At 36.9% G+C, this 15,742-nt stretch overlaps 1 protein-coding gene across 2 annotated transcripts in view; it reads left to right on the forward strand.

Annotated features, from left to right (window-relative positions):
• CNOT2 (CCR4-NOT transcription complex subunit 2) overlaps positions 1 to 15,742 on the forward strand; it is an 84,044-nt gene that overhangs the window by 43,655 nt on the left and 24,647 nt on the right. For both annotated transcript variants that reach the window (XM_059472768.1, XM_059472769.1), the window contains exon 2: positions 6,263 to 6,385. In XM_059472768.1, coding sequence (XP_059328751.1) covers positions 6,275 to 6,385 — 111 coding nt within the window. In that variant the 5' untranslated portion in view covers positions 6,263 to 6,274. The remainder of the gene's footprint in view (positions 1 to 6,262; positions 6,386 to 15,742) is intronic.

Genomic DNA, 15,742 nt, shown 5'->3' on the forward strand with positions numbered 1-15,742 from the left:
TCTCCACTTCTGGTTTTGTTTTGTCTTTCATGTAGAAAATGAAATCTATTTCTATCAGTGTACTTTTCATATATTTTTAAATTAGCTTTAACTTATTGCTAAAGGTTTGGGATTTGAAAGGTTTTTTGCATTTAGCAACTTGGTAATATATATTCTATTGTATATCAGTTCCACTTTAAGTTAAATAGGAATTAATCTTTGGTGAGAAATAGGACCATAAACTGTAGTAGTTTTTACTATAAATTTAATTTATGCTAGCAAACCAAACTGACGGAATTCCAGCTTCTGTGTTTTGACTTAAATTGCAGGCTCATTTTGTGTTTCATGTGATTTTTGATAGACATTTTGAGAGACTCTTATTTCTCACTAAAAGGCTCATTAAGGGTCACTTTTGTAGATCCTTCCCATGTGTAAATATGTCATCTTCTGTGAAAACAGTGATTTGTGACAGACAAGAAATACAGTAAATATTGCCTTTGCTTATTAATACCTAGGCAGCAACATCAGCAGCAATAGAAGATAATTGGGTAGAAGCTCTGTAACATCAAACTGAGATTACAACTTTTAATTGCTTCCATGTAATGATAGTGTGCCTGTTGACAAACACTGTAGTCACTGGAGAGGCAGGAAGGGGAAGATACTGCTAGAATTCCTAAAAGGGTTTCTCTTTTTTTTCCCAGCTTGTATTACTGTGTATAGTTTTAATCTCACAAAGATGATGAGTTTCATCAGTTGTAATTCAATGTTGGTTTTTCTACTCTATGGAAAATTAAAAGTATTCATTCTCCTCTGAGATTTTATAGTATCATCTTAGTTTAGATTTGGCTATGTTAATGGCGTGAGGGAGCGCTCTGTAGGCACTGCCTATAGTAATATGGCAAAACAAAAAAATATAATTAGTTTTCATTTTTTAATAATTTGCTTCAGGATGTTAAGCTAACATTGATACACAATCATAGAACCACTTTATAAGTAAATTTTTAAGATTTTTTTGCAGCTTAAGACAAAATTTTTAGTAGTTTTTAATAAAAATTCAGTTTTAATAAGATATTTTTCAGTTATTGGTGAGACATTTTTGTGTGCTGAATTATGCTATACTGCAGTATTCCTCCCAATTTAAAATGTTTTAAAGAAGATATAAAGAGAAATAAGTACCGACTGTTGTTTTGGGTTATTTTCTCAGCTGAAGTATAAAGGTCAGTGACCACAGCAAACTGGTTATTAGATCCTTCAAGTTCATAAGCTTTGTACAGTGCTTCAAGTTCTCCTGTTGTTAGGAAATGTTCCACAGAAGAATTTAAAGGTCTTACCAGGTTTCTGACTGCATTTTGCTTGATGAACATTAGCTTGAAGTTGTGAGTTCTAAACATAGAATCATAGAATGGCTAGACTGGAAAGGGCCTTAAAGATAATCTGTTTCCAGATGCCTACCATGGCAGAAATACTTTCCATTAGACCAGGTTGCTCACAGCCCCATCCAACCTGAAAACTGGGGATGGGGCATCCACAACTTCTCTGGGAAGCCTCATTGTGCCAGTGCCTCATTACCCTCACAGTAAGGAATTTCTTCATAACATTAACCTAAACCTACTTGCTGTCAGTTTAAAATAATTTCCTTTTTCTCCTGTCAGTATATGATCCATATTTTGTGTAGGCTCCCTTCAGGTACTGGAAGGCCACAAATAAAGTATCCTCAAAACTTCTCTTTTCCAGGCTAAATAATCTCATTTCTCTCTGCCTCTCCTCATAGGAGAGGTGCTCCATCCCTCCAGTCATCTTGGTGGCCTTTTGGTGGATTCATTCCATGAGGGTGATGTCCTTCCCATGCTGGGAACCCCAGAGCTGGATGCAGCTCTCCAAGTGGGGTCTCACCAGAGCAGAGCAGAGGGACAGAATCCCCTCCCTCGCCCTGCTGGTCACACACTGCTTTGGATTGCCAAGATCCAGTTGTGTTCTGGTCTTTAAGTGCACACTGCTGCCACATGTCCAGCCTCTCATTCACCAACACACCCAAGCCCTTTTGGCAGGGCTGCTCTCAATCTGTTCATCTCCCAGCCTCTGTTGATACCAAGGGTTGCCCTGAGGCAGGTGCAGCTCATGCTTTGAAAGAAGTGCGTGTGTTCACTTGATCAGAAGTGGACAATGTGGTTTGTGGCCATGTATTAGGTTAGTTCTCTTAACTCCATCCTAATATGTAGCTCCTTCCCTTTCTTTCCTCTGTCACCTTGAATATTTTCTAATAATATTTTGCATGGAACTATCAGTGGGAGTTGTAAGTACTTTTGCAACATTACACTAAAGAATGAATTGACTTAAGTGCACCGTTTCTACATTTTTAATGAATGGTTACACTGCCAGTGTGTCTTGTGCAACGGAGAACTGAGTTCCCACAGTAGAAAAGAAAGTACTTAGAGGATTAGGAGAGGGGAATCATGCCATTAGTCTGAGAGACAAGAATTCTGTGTGTAATAAAATTGTCATGCAGTTGGCATACCACTTCTGTCAGATTGTGTTGGCGTGTGTGTATGGATATATATGAAAGAGGAACTGAAATATAAGGGCTGATTTCTACCTCTCTTCACCTCACCAATTTAGACCTGTACCTGAAGGTCGAAAACCTCAGGTCTCTGTTAATTTCCAAAGGGTTTAAGATCTATTTGTAAGGGCTTCATGAACTCTGCTGTATTTACTTTCATAGCTGATTGGGCAGCGATCTGTCAGTCTGTGTATGAGGTTTCTCAGTGGCTTCTTGTCCTTGGATATAAGCAGCTAAGTTCCATCTGCAGATCTGTCTGCATTTGGCACAGACCCAGTTATTCTCACACCTTCTTAAAAAGAGTACCACAACAGTGTTTTTCCAGTATCTCTGCATATGCTTGTAGCGTGAGTGACTAATGAGCGTGTTAGTGAATCCTGGAATAAGTTACCATGGATTGGAAGGTGCCTGCTGCTAACCTGGCAACAGTATGACACTGTCATTGCACAAACCTGCTGTAATATAAAAGTCTGCATGGGGATAAGTGCTCTGATTCAGAAGTCTGCCAGCCGTTCACTGTCACCAGTGACTATTGGGAAGTAGGTAAATTGGCTGCTGGTTTTAGCTTCAGAATGAGCACAAAGTAAGAAACCTGGCTACAGCAGCTGCAGTTCAAGTCTCTAATCCCAGTTCCTGCTCTTTCTGTTGCTGGTTTTTAGCAGCTTGCCTCATATTACTGTGCTGTTAGTTTTGTGACAGGGCTGGATAGTGTTGTGAATTGTACCACCACATTTCTCTGTTGCGATCTGTGCTGTGGTTCACCCTAAGAACAGGAGACAGCTCTTTCTAGTGGAGTGGAATCACGTTCGGAGTGCCTAACATGAATCCTTTAGGTGCTTGCCAGAGTGCCCTCCACTGCCTGCACCACTTCCCTCAGTGGGAGTTTGGACAGCTTGAACACTGCATGTGACTGCTTCGCTTGGCAGCTTTGAACAACGCAAAATCACATACAAAAATGCTGTTGTGAGGAAGTGTCAGCAAAAAGTCTTAAAAGGTCTTCAGGATACTTGGGGGCAGTGATGCAGCTGGGTTGCAGACAGGAGCACTGCAGGCTCCTCAGTCTTCCTGAACTCTTCCCCTACAGCTGCAGCCTGCTGTGTTTTCTCTGGAGTTCATCAGCACAGTTCTGTTAGGTGTCATGTAGAAATATGGATTTCCAATAAAAAAAAATATTTATCTAATTATTAGAAGTTTTCTTCATTTTCTTTCTTTATAACCATGCCCTTGTCAGACTCCATATTAATATCATTGTACTTCATCAGTCTTCAGGGAGTAGTCTTGATTAGTTTTTTGGGCCACTGTCATTTATGATTTTCAGTATAGAAAATAATATTTTTAAAAGTTTGAATTTAGTGGGGAATTTAAAATATTTTTCAACTTTTCAGTAGAAAGACTACATTTGGACATACTTTCTTGGACATATATTTTGAGAGGTCTGACCCACTGACTTAGAGATCTTTACAGTACATATGTAGCCAGCCACGTGTAAACCTTTGAAGAAATAAGATCAAAATCTGCTAGGTCAAAGATAATAGTTTTTTCCCCTTATATAGGTCCTGTATTGTAGCTCAGGGTTTCTTACTACTTTAGTACAGTACCACATATGCATCAGGGACTTGCTTTCTATCACAATTCAGTTGTTATTCTGCTGATGTATCACAAGAGAAGGTTATGTGACAAAAAAATAATCCTTTACTTATCCCAGGTATTGTTAAAGGAGTACCAAAGAATTCTTTGGGACTTGTGTAAAGCTGCTTTTCTGCTTCTCTGGAGCAGTAGTTGGGTGAGACTGCAGCTTCTCTTCATTGCTGAAGATAGCTTTGCCAAAGCATTTCACTATCCTTTTTACTGCAGTTAAAGGCAACTGCTCATCTCTCTGCACTTTACTCAGGCAGAGCAAAGGACAAGATAATCCCCTTAGCCTGTTAAATGCTCCATCCCATCTGGTAGGTGATAATTGCATTGTAAGGGGATTAACACAGTGGGATATGCTTACAGTGTAATGAAAGATTCACTATAAGTGTGAAAGTCAGCTGATTGCATTCTAGCACTTGGGGACCTTATATTTGCACATATTTTGTAAAAACCATAAAAGACAAGTTTCATCTGGGGAAGGTGTGTAGTATCTTTACATGCCATCCTTCACATATTTGTAACAGATTTTACATTTGTTCTGGAATATCACTAGTAAATCCTCTTGTAGGAGTAGTGCAGTAGACTCTTGTTTAGCTAAATGTTTTGAGATCATTCCGTGGAGTATAGCTGTATTAAATGCATCCCAGGTGTTGACTACTGTTAATCAAAAGTACTGTGACTTTGAAACCATGGGGCTTAATTGTTACCAGTCTAGGAACAGCCATGTTATTTAAATACAGCTTGGAAATCTTCATCAGTAAAGGTGAAATTTGAATAAGCCATACTGTGAGGAATATCACAGTAATTTTGTGTCAGCAGGGATTTCTGTCAAGAGGATTTCTGGCTGAAAGTAACTCTTCTTGAAGCCAACCAAAATAAATATTTTGAAATTTCAGTTTCAAGCATGAGCCTAAGGTAATGCAGACTGACTGATTTTTTTTTTTTTAAAAGAAGTTTGAAATCCCGTCTTTTTAAGTTTGTCTAATGCTGTAGTGAAGATAGTAAATTTTAAGGTTTAGAGCATTTCATAAGTGAACTCTACCTTAGCTTCCTTACCTTTCGAGATTATAAAGATCCTTGTGAAGGTAAGTTCTGTAGGGCAGTAGCTCAGGGTTGATGATCACCCTGTTGGATTGCACTCTCTCCAGTCTCCCCATATGGTACAAGAAGCTGGGAAGTTGCTCTGTGCTGACCTGCATGTGCCACTTGGCTGGTTTGAACATTAACCTGGGTGGTTAAAACAGGGCTTGGTTAGTGCGTGCTGTACTGGGCCAGAGCTTCATAGTCAGGTGATCAAATGAGAGGTAGAGAAGTACACACTGTGTGCAGAAGATGCTTTAGTGACATTGTGTGACCTTGCTGCAGGATTGAATTTGCTAATGAATTAAGATTCTGTGACCAGCTGTGTGGCTGCTGTTTCTCTGGCTTCCATTTCCTGACTTAGCAGCACTGTGTGCATGTGCGATCCTGGGAGTAAGGGTAAAATAAAACCTAGTGGGTTTTTGTGGGCTGTCTGCAGTAACTTTGCCAGTCTGGGATGAAGTTGTTGAGTGTGGTTAAGCTCAGCCTTCTCTTAGTTATCATGGATCTGAGTGGGGTCAAGTTGAAAGCTGGTTTGCTGGTGATGAAATATGGAAGATTTCACAGATCTTTCTTTTTTCTTCTCTCTTTTATTTTTGCTATTTCTTTTAAGGTGACTGAGTTCTAAAGAATATTCTTAATTATTTCCTTTTAGGCTGAATGTTTACCTGAGGAGAGGAAAACTAGGGAAGTTTGCTCTTTTATTTTCTGACGTGTTGTAATTTTAAGTAAGCTTGAGTGTAAAATAAACGTAACAACACCCTTCCAAAAAATGAAAATATGTCCCCTTTACCCACCCCAATTGTTTCTGGAATATGAGTTTGTCACATGAAAATCCGTCTTGAAAGCACCATTACACTGGCAATATATGGAAAGTATTTTTAAGAGGAATTTTCAGATATTTAGAAATGGGTTTTAACCATCCTTCTATCGATATATATTTAAAATATATACCAACTATGTAACAAACCAAATAATATATGGTGTATAATACATTTTCTTCTTATTTAGGTGACAAACAGCATGTTTGGTGCTTCAAGGAAGAAGTTTGTAGAGGGGGTTGATGGTGACTACCATGATGAGAACATGTACTACAGCCAATCATCGATGTTCCCACATCGGTCAGAAAAAGATGTAAGTTGAATAAGCTTATTTTTCTCCTTTCAGTACTGAGATAGTTTCAATATGTGAAATGTATGTGAGGAAGATCTTCATTTAGCTTTAAGCTGTACATTTCCAGCAGCAAGTGCTTTAATTTCAGTGAATTTATTCACGTAAACTTCAGCCATATACTTGCCAATGTTGTTTTGTGGATTTTTTTTTTTCATCTTGAAGCATTGTGTTTGTAATTTAAATTGAGTTATTGATTACATCTTGTGCTTCTGTGCAGGGTCTTCAGGTTTTTTGTTGTGGTTTTGTGTTTTACATCTTCAGCCATTTTTAGTTTCTGATGAAAATGCTTTGTGCAATTTGTTTACTGAAGTAATCTAAGTTAGGTATTTCTCCTATTTGGAATGCCACACAGTTACAAAACTAGCAATTCCTAAACATTTTTTCCACTCATTAATGACAAATTGTATGTTGAAACTGCATTGACATTAGTGAAGCTCTGCTGCTTCTTACCAAAGATAAATATATTAGGCAGTAAAGTATGTCACTTTTACATGGAGTAGCATGAAGAAATACATGGAGGACTTGAAAGTGTGGCTTGAAGTTCATGTCACCTGCAGGTCAGTAATATAATCTCATGGTAGGCTTGTAATTTATATGTGTAGGCAACACATCCTTTCTAACTAAAAAAAAAACCAATTCCATTCAAATTTTTAAGAAGGTGAAAATGCTTCAAGTCTGCCTCCAAGACTGTCTAGAAATACGGTTAATAGCAGTTGTAAACATAGTCTTGATAGACCTTGGCCTGTGTCAAGAGAAGCATTTCCTACAGACTCTTAGATGAATTTTAATTTAGATTTTCAAAGAGAAGGAAATAGTTTAGAGAGTAGAAGGCTTTTTTAGACAAAATGCAATTAAAAAAAAAGCATAAATGCAGCTTTCCAATTCAGTTTCATAAATTGATAAGAGCCAGCAAAGGATGAAGATGTAGTACAGTGTAAACAAAACTAAATGGGCAGCTTTTTTCTCTTTATGTTGATTACACATATACATGTACCACAGATGCACATAGGCACAGTGGAATATTTATGATGTGGAATTACATCCTTTCTGTGGTCACCAAGAGGTGCAGCTAGCACTCAAAAACAATAGAGAGAATTTTTCCAAAGTTATTTTGGTACATTAAATCCCTTCTTTTAGACTTGATGCACTGAGGGTGAAATCATTATGGTGTAGTAAGAAAGATAAAGTGAGATAAATGCTATGCTGCACAGCATACACAGTGAAAGCTGATGGCTTGGCACATCGTTGACACAGTGAATGAATGTTTTAGTTGCCTACTTTTTCTGTAGGTAGAGTTGCAGAAGTGGATCTTAGAATGGCACTTGAAGAGGAAGAAGGTGGGTGTTCCATACACCAGGAATAACAAATGAGAAATCTTGAAGGCCTGTGGGAGAAGTGGCCAAAATGGGGCATAGAAGCCTGTAGTTGGCAGAAGAATGATGTCATTCCAACAGGAAATAGAAGAGTGGATTTACAAAAGCTTTTTAAAATTTTATTTCTAAATTATTTTAAGGTTCCCCAAGTCCTGTAGCTTAACTGTTGACCATTACAACTTTCTGAGTTTATGCTTATGAAATTTTAAACTGTTATATGCTATTCTGACTTTTTTATACGTTTATACAAATAAATTTATGGCAATAATATTGACTGTACACCTTTGATCAGTCAGGTATAGCTAAATGCATACTGTGTATTACATGTTCCATTTGCTCTTTCACTTGGCTCACAGTAGATGAGGAGGGTTGGAAAGGTTGTTACATTCTCTTAAGTTTCCAACTTCTTGCACAGCTTTGTAAACCTTTGCCTCTTGAAAATAACCATGTTTTCAAATAGTCTTTCAACTAGAATTCAGCTAAAAATGTTGTATATGAAAGTAAAATAAATATATTGACTCTGTATTGACAGGCTAAAATAAAATTGCTCAGAAGTTTTTCCAAGTAAGCTAATAAAGACTAATGTTCAAAACCTAGATCCAGTTTTATGAACACCTGGGGGAAAATTCCAGTGTTCTAGATCTTGAAGCACTTTGAATCTTTCTGTCTTCACATCTACTATGGTAATAAAATAAAGGCAGAAGACATATCGGGGAAAGAAGCAAATTACTCTTATATTATCTAAACAAGGTGCAATTTTACTGCAGTTTGTTATTCTTCCTTTTTCAACTTCAGCTCCATTTATATCTTTACTGAAAGCAGATACAATTAATGTGGTAGGCATTTGCAACTGACCTATAAAAAATACTGAAATGTAATCTTTTTCTCTCCAGTGTATGATATGTAGATATGAATGCAGAGTCCTTCATTTATGCTTCATTTATTTTCTAGAGTTCTTCCAACTGAAATAGAATGGTTTTGGTGGAAGCTTCTGTGAATGGACTCACTAAATTCTGTTTTTCAGCAAGGCCTAAAGCTTGTTTAATATTTGCCCTTATACTGGATATAGCTAGGTATTTCTCGTTTTCATTTTGTTGAACTTTTAGTGATTCCGATCTTGAGTTGCTGCTTTCCAAGGAACTGTTGCTGCTTGTCTGTAGGTGTACTCAAAGCTGGGGAATATAGGAATGGGGGAACCTAGGGAATGGTGAAATCCTTCTAAAATTTAGAGTAAAGGCTATTATTGCAAGCCTTTGTATAAACTTCAAAACTTACTTTTCACTTTATTTTTACAGTAAAGTCAAGCTAAATCCTGTCCTAAATGTGAAATATTTTTGACATGGGGAAAGAACTAGCAGCAAATAATTTTGGACATGTTACTTTTATTTCAGCCTCAGTGTAGCTAAGAGATAAAAGTTTTCTTTTAATTTACCTATTGTTTCACTAGAGAAAGCAGTTGTAAATAAACAGGACTAATACGGTAGTTGAAATGGAAAAGTTGCCTGTTACTCACATACACAAGTGCTTCCAAGATCATACAGATACTGATTGGATAAGTTATTTTAGGCCCACAATTATGGTTCCTTAGATGAGATTACATCTTGTTCAAGCCATCTTAGGCTTTTTTTTTTTTACTGAATAAGTTGCTTTGACTTGAATCATCACATGCTTGCTGAGCTAGGTAGGGGAGAGAAACAGAGTATATGCATGAATGCTCTGTCTGTGACTCTTTCTGCACTTGGTCAGTGAATGAATTATAAGCAGGTTAATAATCCCTTGGGAAATAAATTAGGTGTTTTACAGTACTTACAGAACAAAGAACAGGTTAAGAAAATAGTGTAACTTTTTGCTGGCAACAAGTGGGATCCTTTTAATATAAATTGATAAGATGATGCACTGGGCACCTGCAAAACAATTGCAGAGCTTACTTGTTGCTAATTTCACAAACTTAATTGAGCTGTCTGTGCACTCAGCAAAATAATTTTCAGGACATGGATACATGTATTTTTATTTGAATAGAGAACTGTAGAAATTGGTAACTCATGGTGCTCATGTATTTCTGAAACTACAGTTGTTAAATGAACAAAACAAAAATGCAGATGAGCTTTGAGAAAAGATTGGACCAATACAATCTGAACTTCTTTGATTTCTCATGTATGAGAATGTAAGAAGGGCTTCACAAGGTTTGACCAATTTAGCCCAACCTACTAAAAATGTGTACTTGAGAGTGTGAGATAAGGTCACCTTCTGTTTTGTAGCCGTAAATCTGACAGTAGACACACATGTATTTTAATGAAGGTCTACCCAGTCGGAAAACTTAGGAGATTTTTTCAATTAATATTTTTTTCAAATCTTGGCCCAGACCTTCACTGTTCATTTTCTTTTCCAGTTGCTCAACAGATAATAAAATGCTTGCAGTGAGGTGGTAGTAATACTTCTGATTTGTGTTTTTAATTGTAGCAGGTGAGATTTAGCTTGAAGATTAGATTTGTCTCATTGCAATTGTTTGTGTAACTCCCTAGCACTAGGAAGTTCCCAGATTTGGATATTGTGTACAGAAAAATGGGTTGTTGATTCTGGGAGCCTGCTTTCCAAAGGTTTCTTCCATCTTGAGCTGAAGCATATCTGTGGTGGATGACATTCAGGGGTTCCTCCATCATGAGACAGTTGCACGAAGGCAGATTTCAGTGATACTGATACAACAAAGGGTGGTCAAAGGCCTCTTACTGTGATTCTATTAAACTCCTAGAACCTTTACTTTTACTGTGTTTTGAAATACTTGGCCTTACAAGGAGGTGGTACTTTTACAAGAGAGAAAACCCTGAAGGTTTAGCTTGCCATTATGATTGAGATCCAGAATCTTGCTAAGTTTTGGAAACTAAGTGTGTAAGAGTTAGTCAGTTTTCTGGAGACAACTTTGACTTTAAGGCTGCTGAAGCTCATTGATCCAGATGAATTGCTGACTTTTTAATGCTGCTATTTCAGGATTCTGAGGAAACCTATGGTATCATGTTTCCCAAGGTATCTTTCTTGCCTTAGTCATAATTTTACATCAGATGCTTCGAATGGACTTGTATGTATTTAAGAATTCCCATGAAACCCCCTTGTGTCAGGAGCAGTTGTAGTATTCACACTAATGCTGCTTGGCTGAATAGAGATACTGTACATTTGCCTAACTTGTAATTGTCTGAATAGTTATGATCCATTTGTGGAGGGAGAAAAAACCCTAAAGTTTATTTTGAGAAATAAATAGATTAATGTCTTAATTATAAATGGCAGATGAATATTTTCACATGCATTACTTTGCATGTAAGCATTCTTGTAGATTTGACTGAATAGTGAGTTGGTTTGCCCTGCTTGCTTTGTGAAACATATGACTTAGGCTTCACTCTTTGAAGTGTGAGCTACAAAGCAATAAGAGTTACTTTTCACCTTTCAGAAGAGTGATTAAACATTCCTTGCATGTATTACTGAGTACACAATAATGTTTAAAAAAAAAAAAACACCCTAACAACCAACAAAAGGAAAAAAACCAAGAACAAACAAATGAAAACCCTGTTGGAAACAAACAAACTTTAAATGTATGGAAATTGCAATGCAATTGATAGTGGCAAAAGTGGAAAAATACTTGGAAGGATTGGCAGGGAATGAGATTAGTAACAATTTCAGGAGCTTTGTGTTTTAATGCAGTTCTCTTTCAGAGCCTATCATCATTCTGCCTAGAGTGTGCATTTTCATAAGAAAGTTATACAGTATGCTGAAAGAACAAAAAGTTTCAAATACAAAATGTACCCTTTACTGTGTCACCTATGAATTTGCACATGAACGGATTTATCAAATAAGACAATACATCATAAATTAATTTTGCTTAGAGACAAAAGTGTGTTTTTATACTATTTCACACAGTGTGCAAATATGTGTCTGAAAAATATGTCCAAATGTAAGTTAGTTTACATCCCTTTATAATTTGGAATTATGTCACAAGGAAACTAATTTTACTGTTGATGACTGTAGTATAATTTTCATTATGATTCTGTTTGTATTTAGGCTTTTTATAGAATAATTGAATGACTGTGGTAGGTGTTCTATACTTTCCTGATTTTCATCTTAGCTTCATCTAGAAGCTTTATTTTACTGCATCTCCACTTCACAATGTATAATAATTTTTATATGTCAGCTCTAGCTTTTGAAGTGAGGCCCTTAACTAGATTAATTCCATGCGTAAAATCATGTGCATTTTCTAGAAGGGGAGGGTTGTGGTTTCTTACCCAATAACTCATTTCATTGAACATGCTGTTTTGTAATATTGATGGTTTATGAGCTGAGTGGTGGGCATTTTGGTTTTGTTTTTTTGTATGCAGCTGGTTATTTAATTGGTGTAAAATATTTGCTTTGTTGTCCTAGTTCTCAGTTTCTTTGGCTTTTTTTATAGCATCTTTCAATGAGCTTTCAGTAGTCATTTGGCTCACTGATAAACTGTAGTATCTATCAGATGATTTAATGTCTCTGCACAGTGAGAATTTGTTTTTACTTGGGTAGCCATGTTAACCTCACAGTAATAGTGTCATTGTCATTCGAAATTAGCATCTTGTCTCTAAGATATTGAGATATTGCTGCCATCAGAAGTGTGGTCCTACCTCCTTGTGCTCTCCAAGTGCTGCTGGAGGCAAAAGATCACAACCAATCAGAAATTATGAAATATGAAAGACTGAATAAAATTTCATTTATTTTGCAGTATTGTATTTGAGTTTATATTTCACAAATTATTTACATCAGTAATAATTTTCACTGTCAGATAATAACCTGTATTTATATATGTATACAAGGTTTTCATTGTTTTATGATATTGAGATTTGGAAATACTTTCTTGTAATATGGGACTTTTGTGAGTGCTATATTAGAAGGTGGTGTAACAAGGAAGACTAATAACACTACTAAAAAACTGCCAGAGTCTAGTATTTTTATCTGTTATTTCTTGACTTGTTTTACTACTGGTTTTATGTCAGTATAACACTTACTTCTTTTGAGGCTCTGTGGGTCAGAAGTTGTTAATAAATAGTGCAGCACAGATGGCAGATACCAGAAATAAAGTACTGTAAATACAAAATTATGCTGATGTTTGCATCTGTGAAAATTCCATCATTTATCAGGCCAGATACTTCTCACAAATTTGCTTATTCTAACACATTTTGCTTCTAGGAGTTGACTTTGTAGTGCTTAATCAATATATTTTAGCTAGGCTTGCTTCATGTTTAAGAAAGTAGCTTTGGGCTATAACTATGTTATGTAGCAGCCTTCACAGAATTGTTTTCTGAGTTTTCTGGGTGCCGCCCTGGTGACTTGTGCTGCCGTGGCAGTGCTGGCCCAGGCAGCTGTCCCCAGGCTGAGCTGGAGCCCGTTCAGCCAGCGCTGCTGCAGGGCCTCCTCCCACCGCCCTCTGCTCCTGTGTTCTGCACCCTCCCGAGAGGGTTGTAAAGTGCAGTGTTTTCTTCACACTTCTGGCAAATTTGAACATTTCTTGGTGCCTTTTTTTTTAGATTTGTTGACAATCTCAAATGAATTTCCTGCAGTAAACTGATCAAGAGTAATGAAAGTAGTTACAGAAAAATCTCTCAGCAGTAGAGATAGGGAATTGTCTGAGAGCCCCTTGCAGCGTATTGGTTCTTGGTGTGGACCAGTCGAGCAAAATTGGGCAGAATTGATAACTTGGATCATCAGTTGGGTTGAGTTTAGATGCATAATCTTCCACGATCAAAATTGCAGTCACCGTTTGAGACGCGTGTGTAAAATGATGTCCGTGTCTTGAGTGTCATCAGCCTGCCAGTACTGAGTGTTGGTCTTTCCTGTATCCTGCAAAATAAAGTGCAGCCTTCATGTTACACAAGGTCTTTTTTGCCCAGTAGTCCCCCTGTCCCACGGGAGAGGCAAGTCATAGGCCTCCTCTGTCTTGTAATAGCAACATTGGGAAAGCTAATAGAAAAAAAAATCTGCCTAGTTCAGTGACACAACTTTGGAATAGAAGCAGAAATCCCATGCTGGGTTTTGTGGCTGTTAACCACTTACAAATTTATCTAGGTTGTTGCAAATGTAATTCTGAGTGGTTTTTCCCTAAGATTGTAACATAATTGGGTAAAGCTTAATAGGTCTTAGCAACTGGAAGAGGCTTTAGTCACCTTGAGGCTTAGTCTGCTTTGGTTTTTATTAAGGTTATGACTTTTGGCCATTGTAGACAAAAAGAAATTCAAGTGACTACCAGTCACAGTTGCCAGTATGCTCTTGGAGAGTTGTTATATATTCTGTGTGGCATAATAATAATATATATATTATGTGTGGCAAGTAGCCCAGTGAGATGAAATAATGATTGCAAAGTGCCAGAAGAAATGTTTTTAGTACTACTAATACCATTCATCTTGAATCTTCATTATCTTTGCTGGACCAAGCTTGAGTAGACTATAATAGTGACTCAGAGACTTTGAATGCAAGTCAAGGTTCTGGTAATAGAGGTTAAGGTTTTGCTGAATTTCATTTTTGTTGCTGATCTAAATTGTATGGAAATAATGAAAAACCAAGACAATTTTAAACTGATCCTTACTTAGATATGACAGAAAAAGATGTTTAATAAAGTAGAGATGAAATAAGATATCCATGCAGCATATTCCTGGTCCATAAGATTTGAGAAATGCTGCATTTAATCTGCCTGGAACAGATCCACAGGATTTTTAATTGATTTATTTCTTGAGGCTTTTTATCTTTGATGTTCTGAGTATGTTATGACATTAAATTATCAGACTTACTGAATTCAACACTTGGCCTTTATTATGATTTTCTATAAAGGTTTCTCTACAAGTCATTTTGCAATTAGCTTTTTATGTAAAAGTAAGTGGCACAATATATGTGACCTACTTTGCAATGTTTCAAAAGAAAATCCTCTTTCTAATAAGCAGTGTTCAATATAAATATTATTTACTACTGCTTTTAATTGAATTTTAAAAATCAGGTAGTACTCATTGTGAAAGAGGTGGGATTCTTTTTTCTCTCTTTAAAGTAATCTATTGCCTCTTAGGGGTTTTCTAATTATTGGGGTTTTTACCCCAAGTTAACATTAAAAATAAAAGACTTTATGCTGAGGTCTGTAGCGTGTTCTGCTTATTACATCATATGCCACCACAGCAATTTTTTTATTTCCCTGAGCAGCTATGCTTATGGGATATTCCTTTTTGGCTTAGCTGTTTTGCTTATGTGTCCCAAAGCTGGTAGTACTTTTTGATTGATGTTTCTAGCTCAGTGTCTGGTGTGTTGACTTTTATTTTTGAACTTGTGTGCCTTTATCATTGTCTCAGAAGGTGTCTTTTGACTTTCTGCCTCTCAATTTTCCCATAGAATAACAATTTTTCACACCTTGCAACATGTTGCTAGGATTTTCCAACTTGTCAGACTTGAATGTTGTTTTTTGAACCTCCCCATTTCACTTTGTCTTTCTTAAAAACTACTGTGTCAGCTTGTTTTATCAGTGTTTAATGAACATCAAGCTAACATTTGTTATCTTGGGATGGTGGGGAAAGAGTGCTTTTGAAATCTTGTCTCCCAAGTGTCCCTACTTCAGCATGCTCTGGTTCGTGTTGTAAAGCATTATTAAGTGTCAGTGAATTTTATTCCTTCTGAATGAAAATGGGTTGGAAGAGATGCTGCAGCACTGCACTGGACATGTGCCACTCACTAATGGACATCTAGTCCATGGCATCAAGTGGTTTAGTTTAGGAAAGCATACAGCAGGCTGGTAGGCCCCCAGAACCAACTTTTTTTTTTTTTTTTCAAATTTATTTCCCTCCGTCTGCATCACTTGCTGATGTAGATATGGCCTGTGAACCTGGTTATGTGAATGCTGAGCTGATGCCACTGGCTGTTACTCAAAGTGGGTTTTTGTTCACAGTGAGTTCTTCACTGA

The sequence above is a fragment of the Ammospiza nelsoni genome, chromosome 5 (assembly GCF_027579445.1).
Source record: "Ammospiza nelsoni isolate bAmmNel1 chromosome 5, bAmmNel1.pri, whole genome shotgun sequence".
In the NCBI taxonomy this organism is placed as follows: Eukaryota; Metazoa; Chordata; class Aves; order Passeriformes; family Passerellidae; genus Ammospiza; species Ammospiza nelsoni.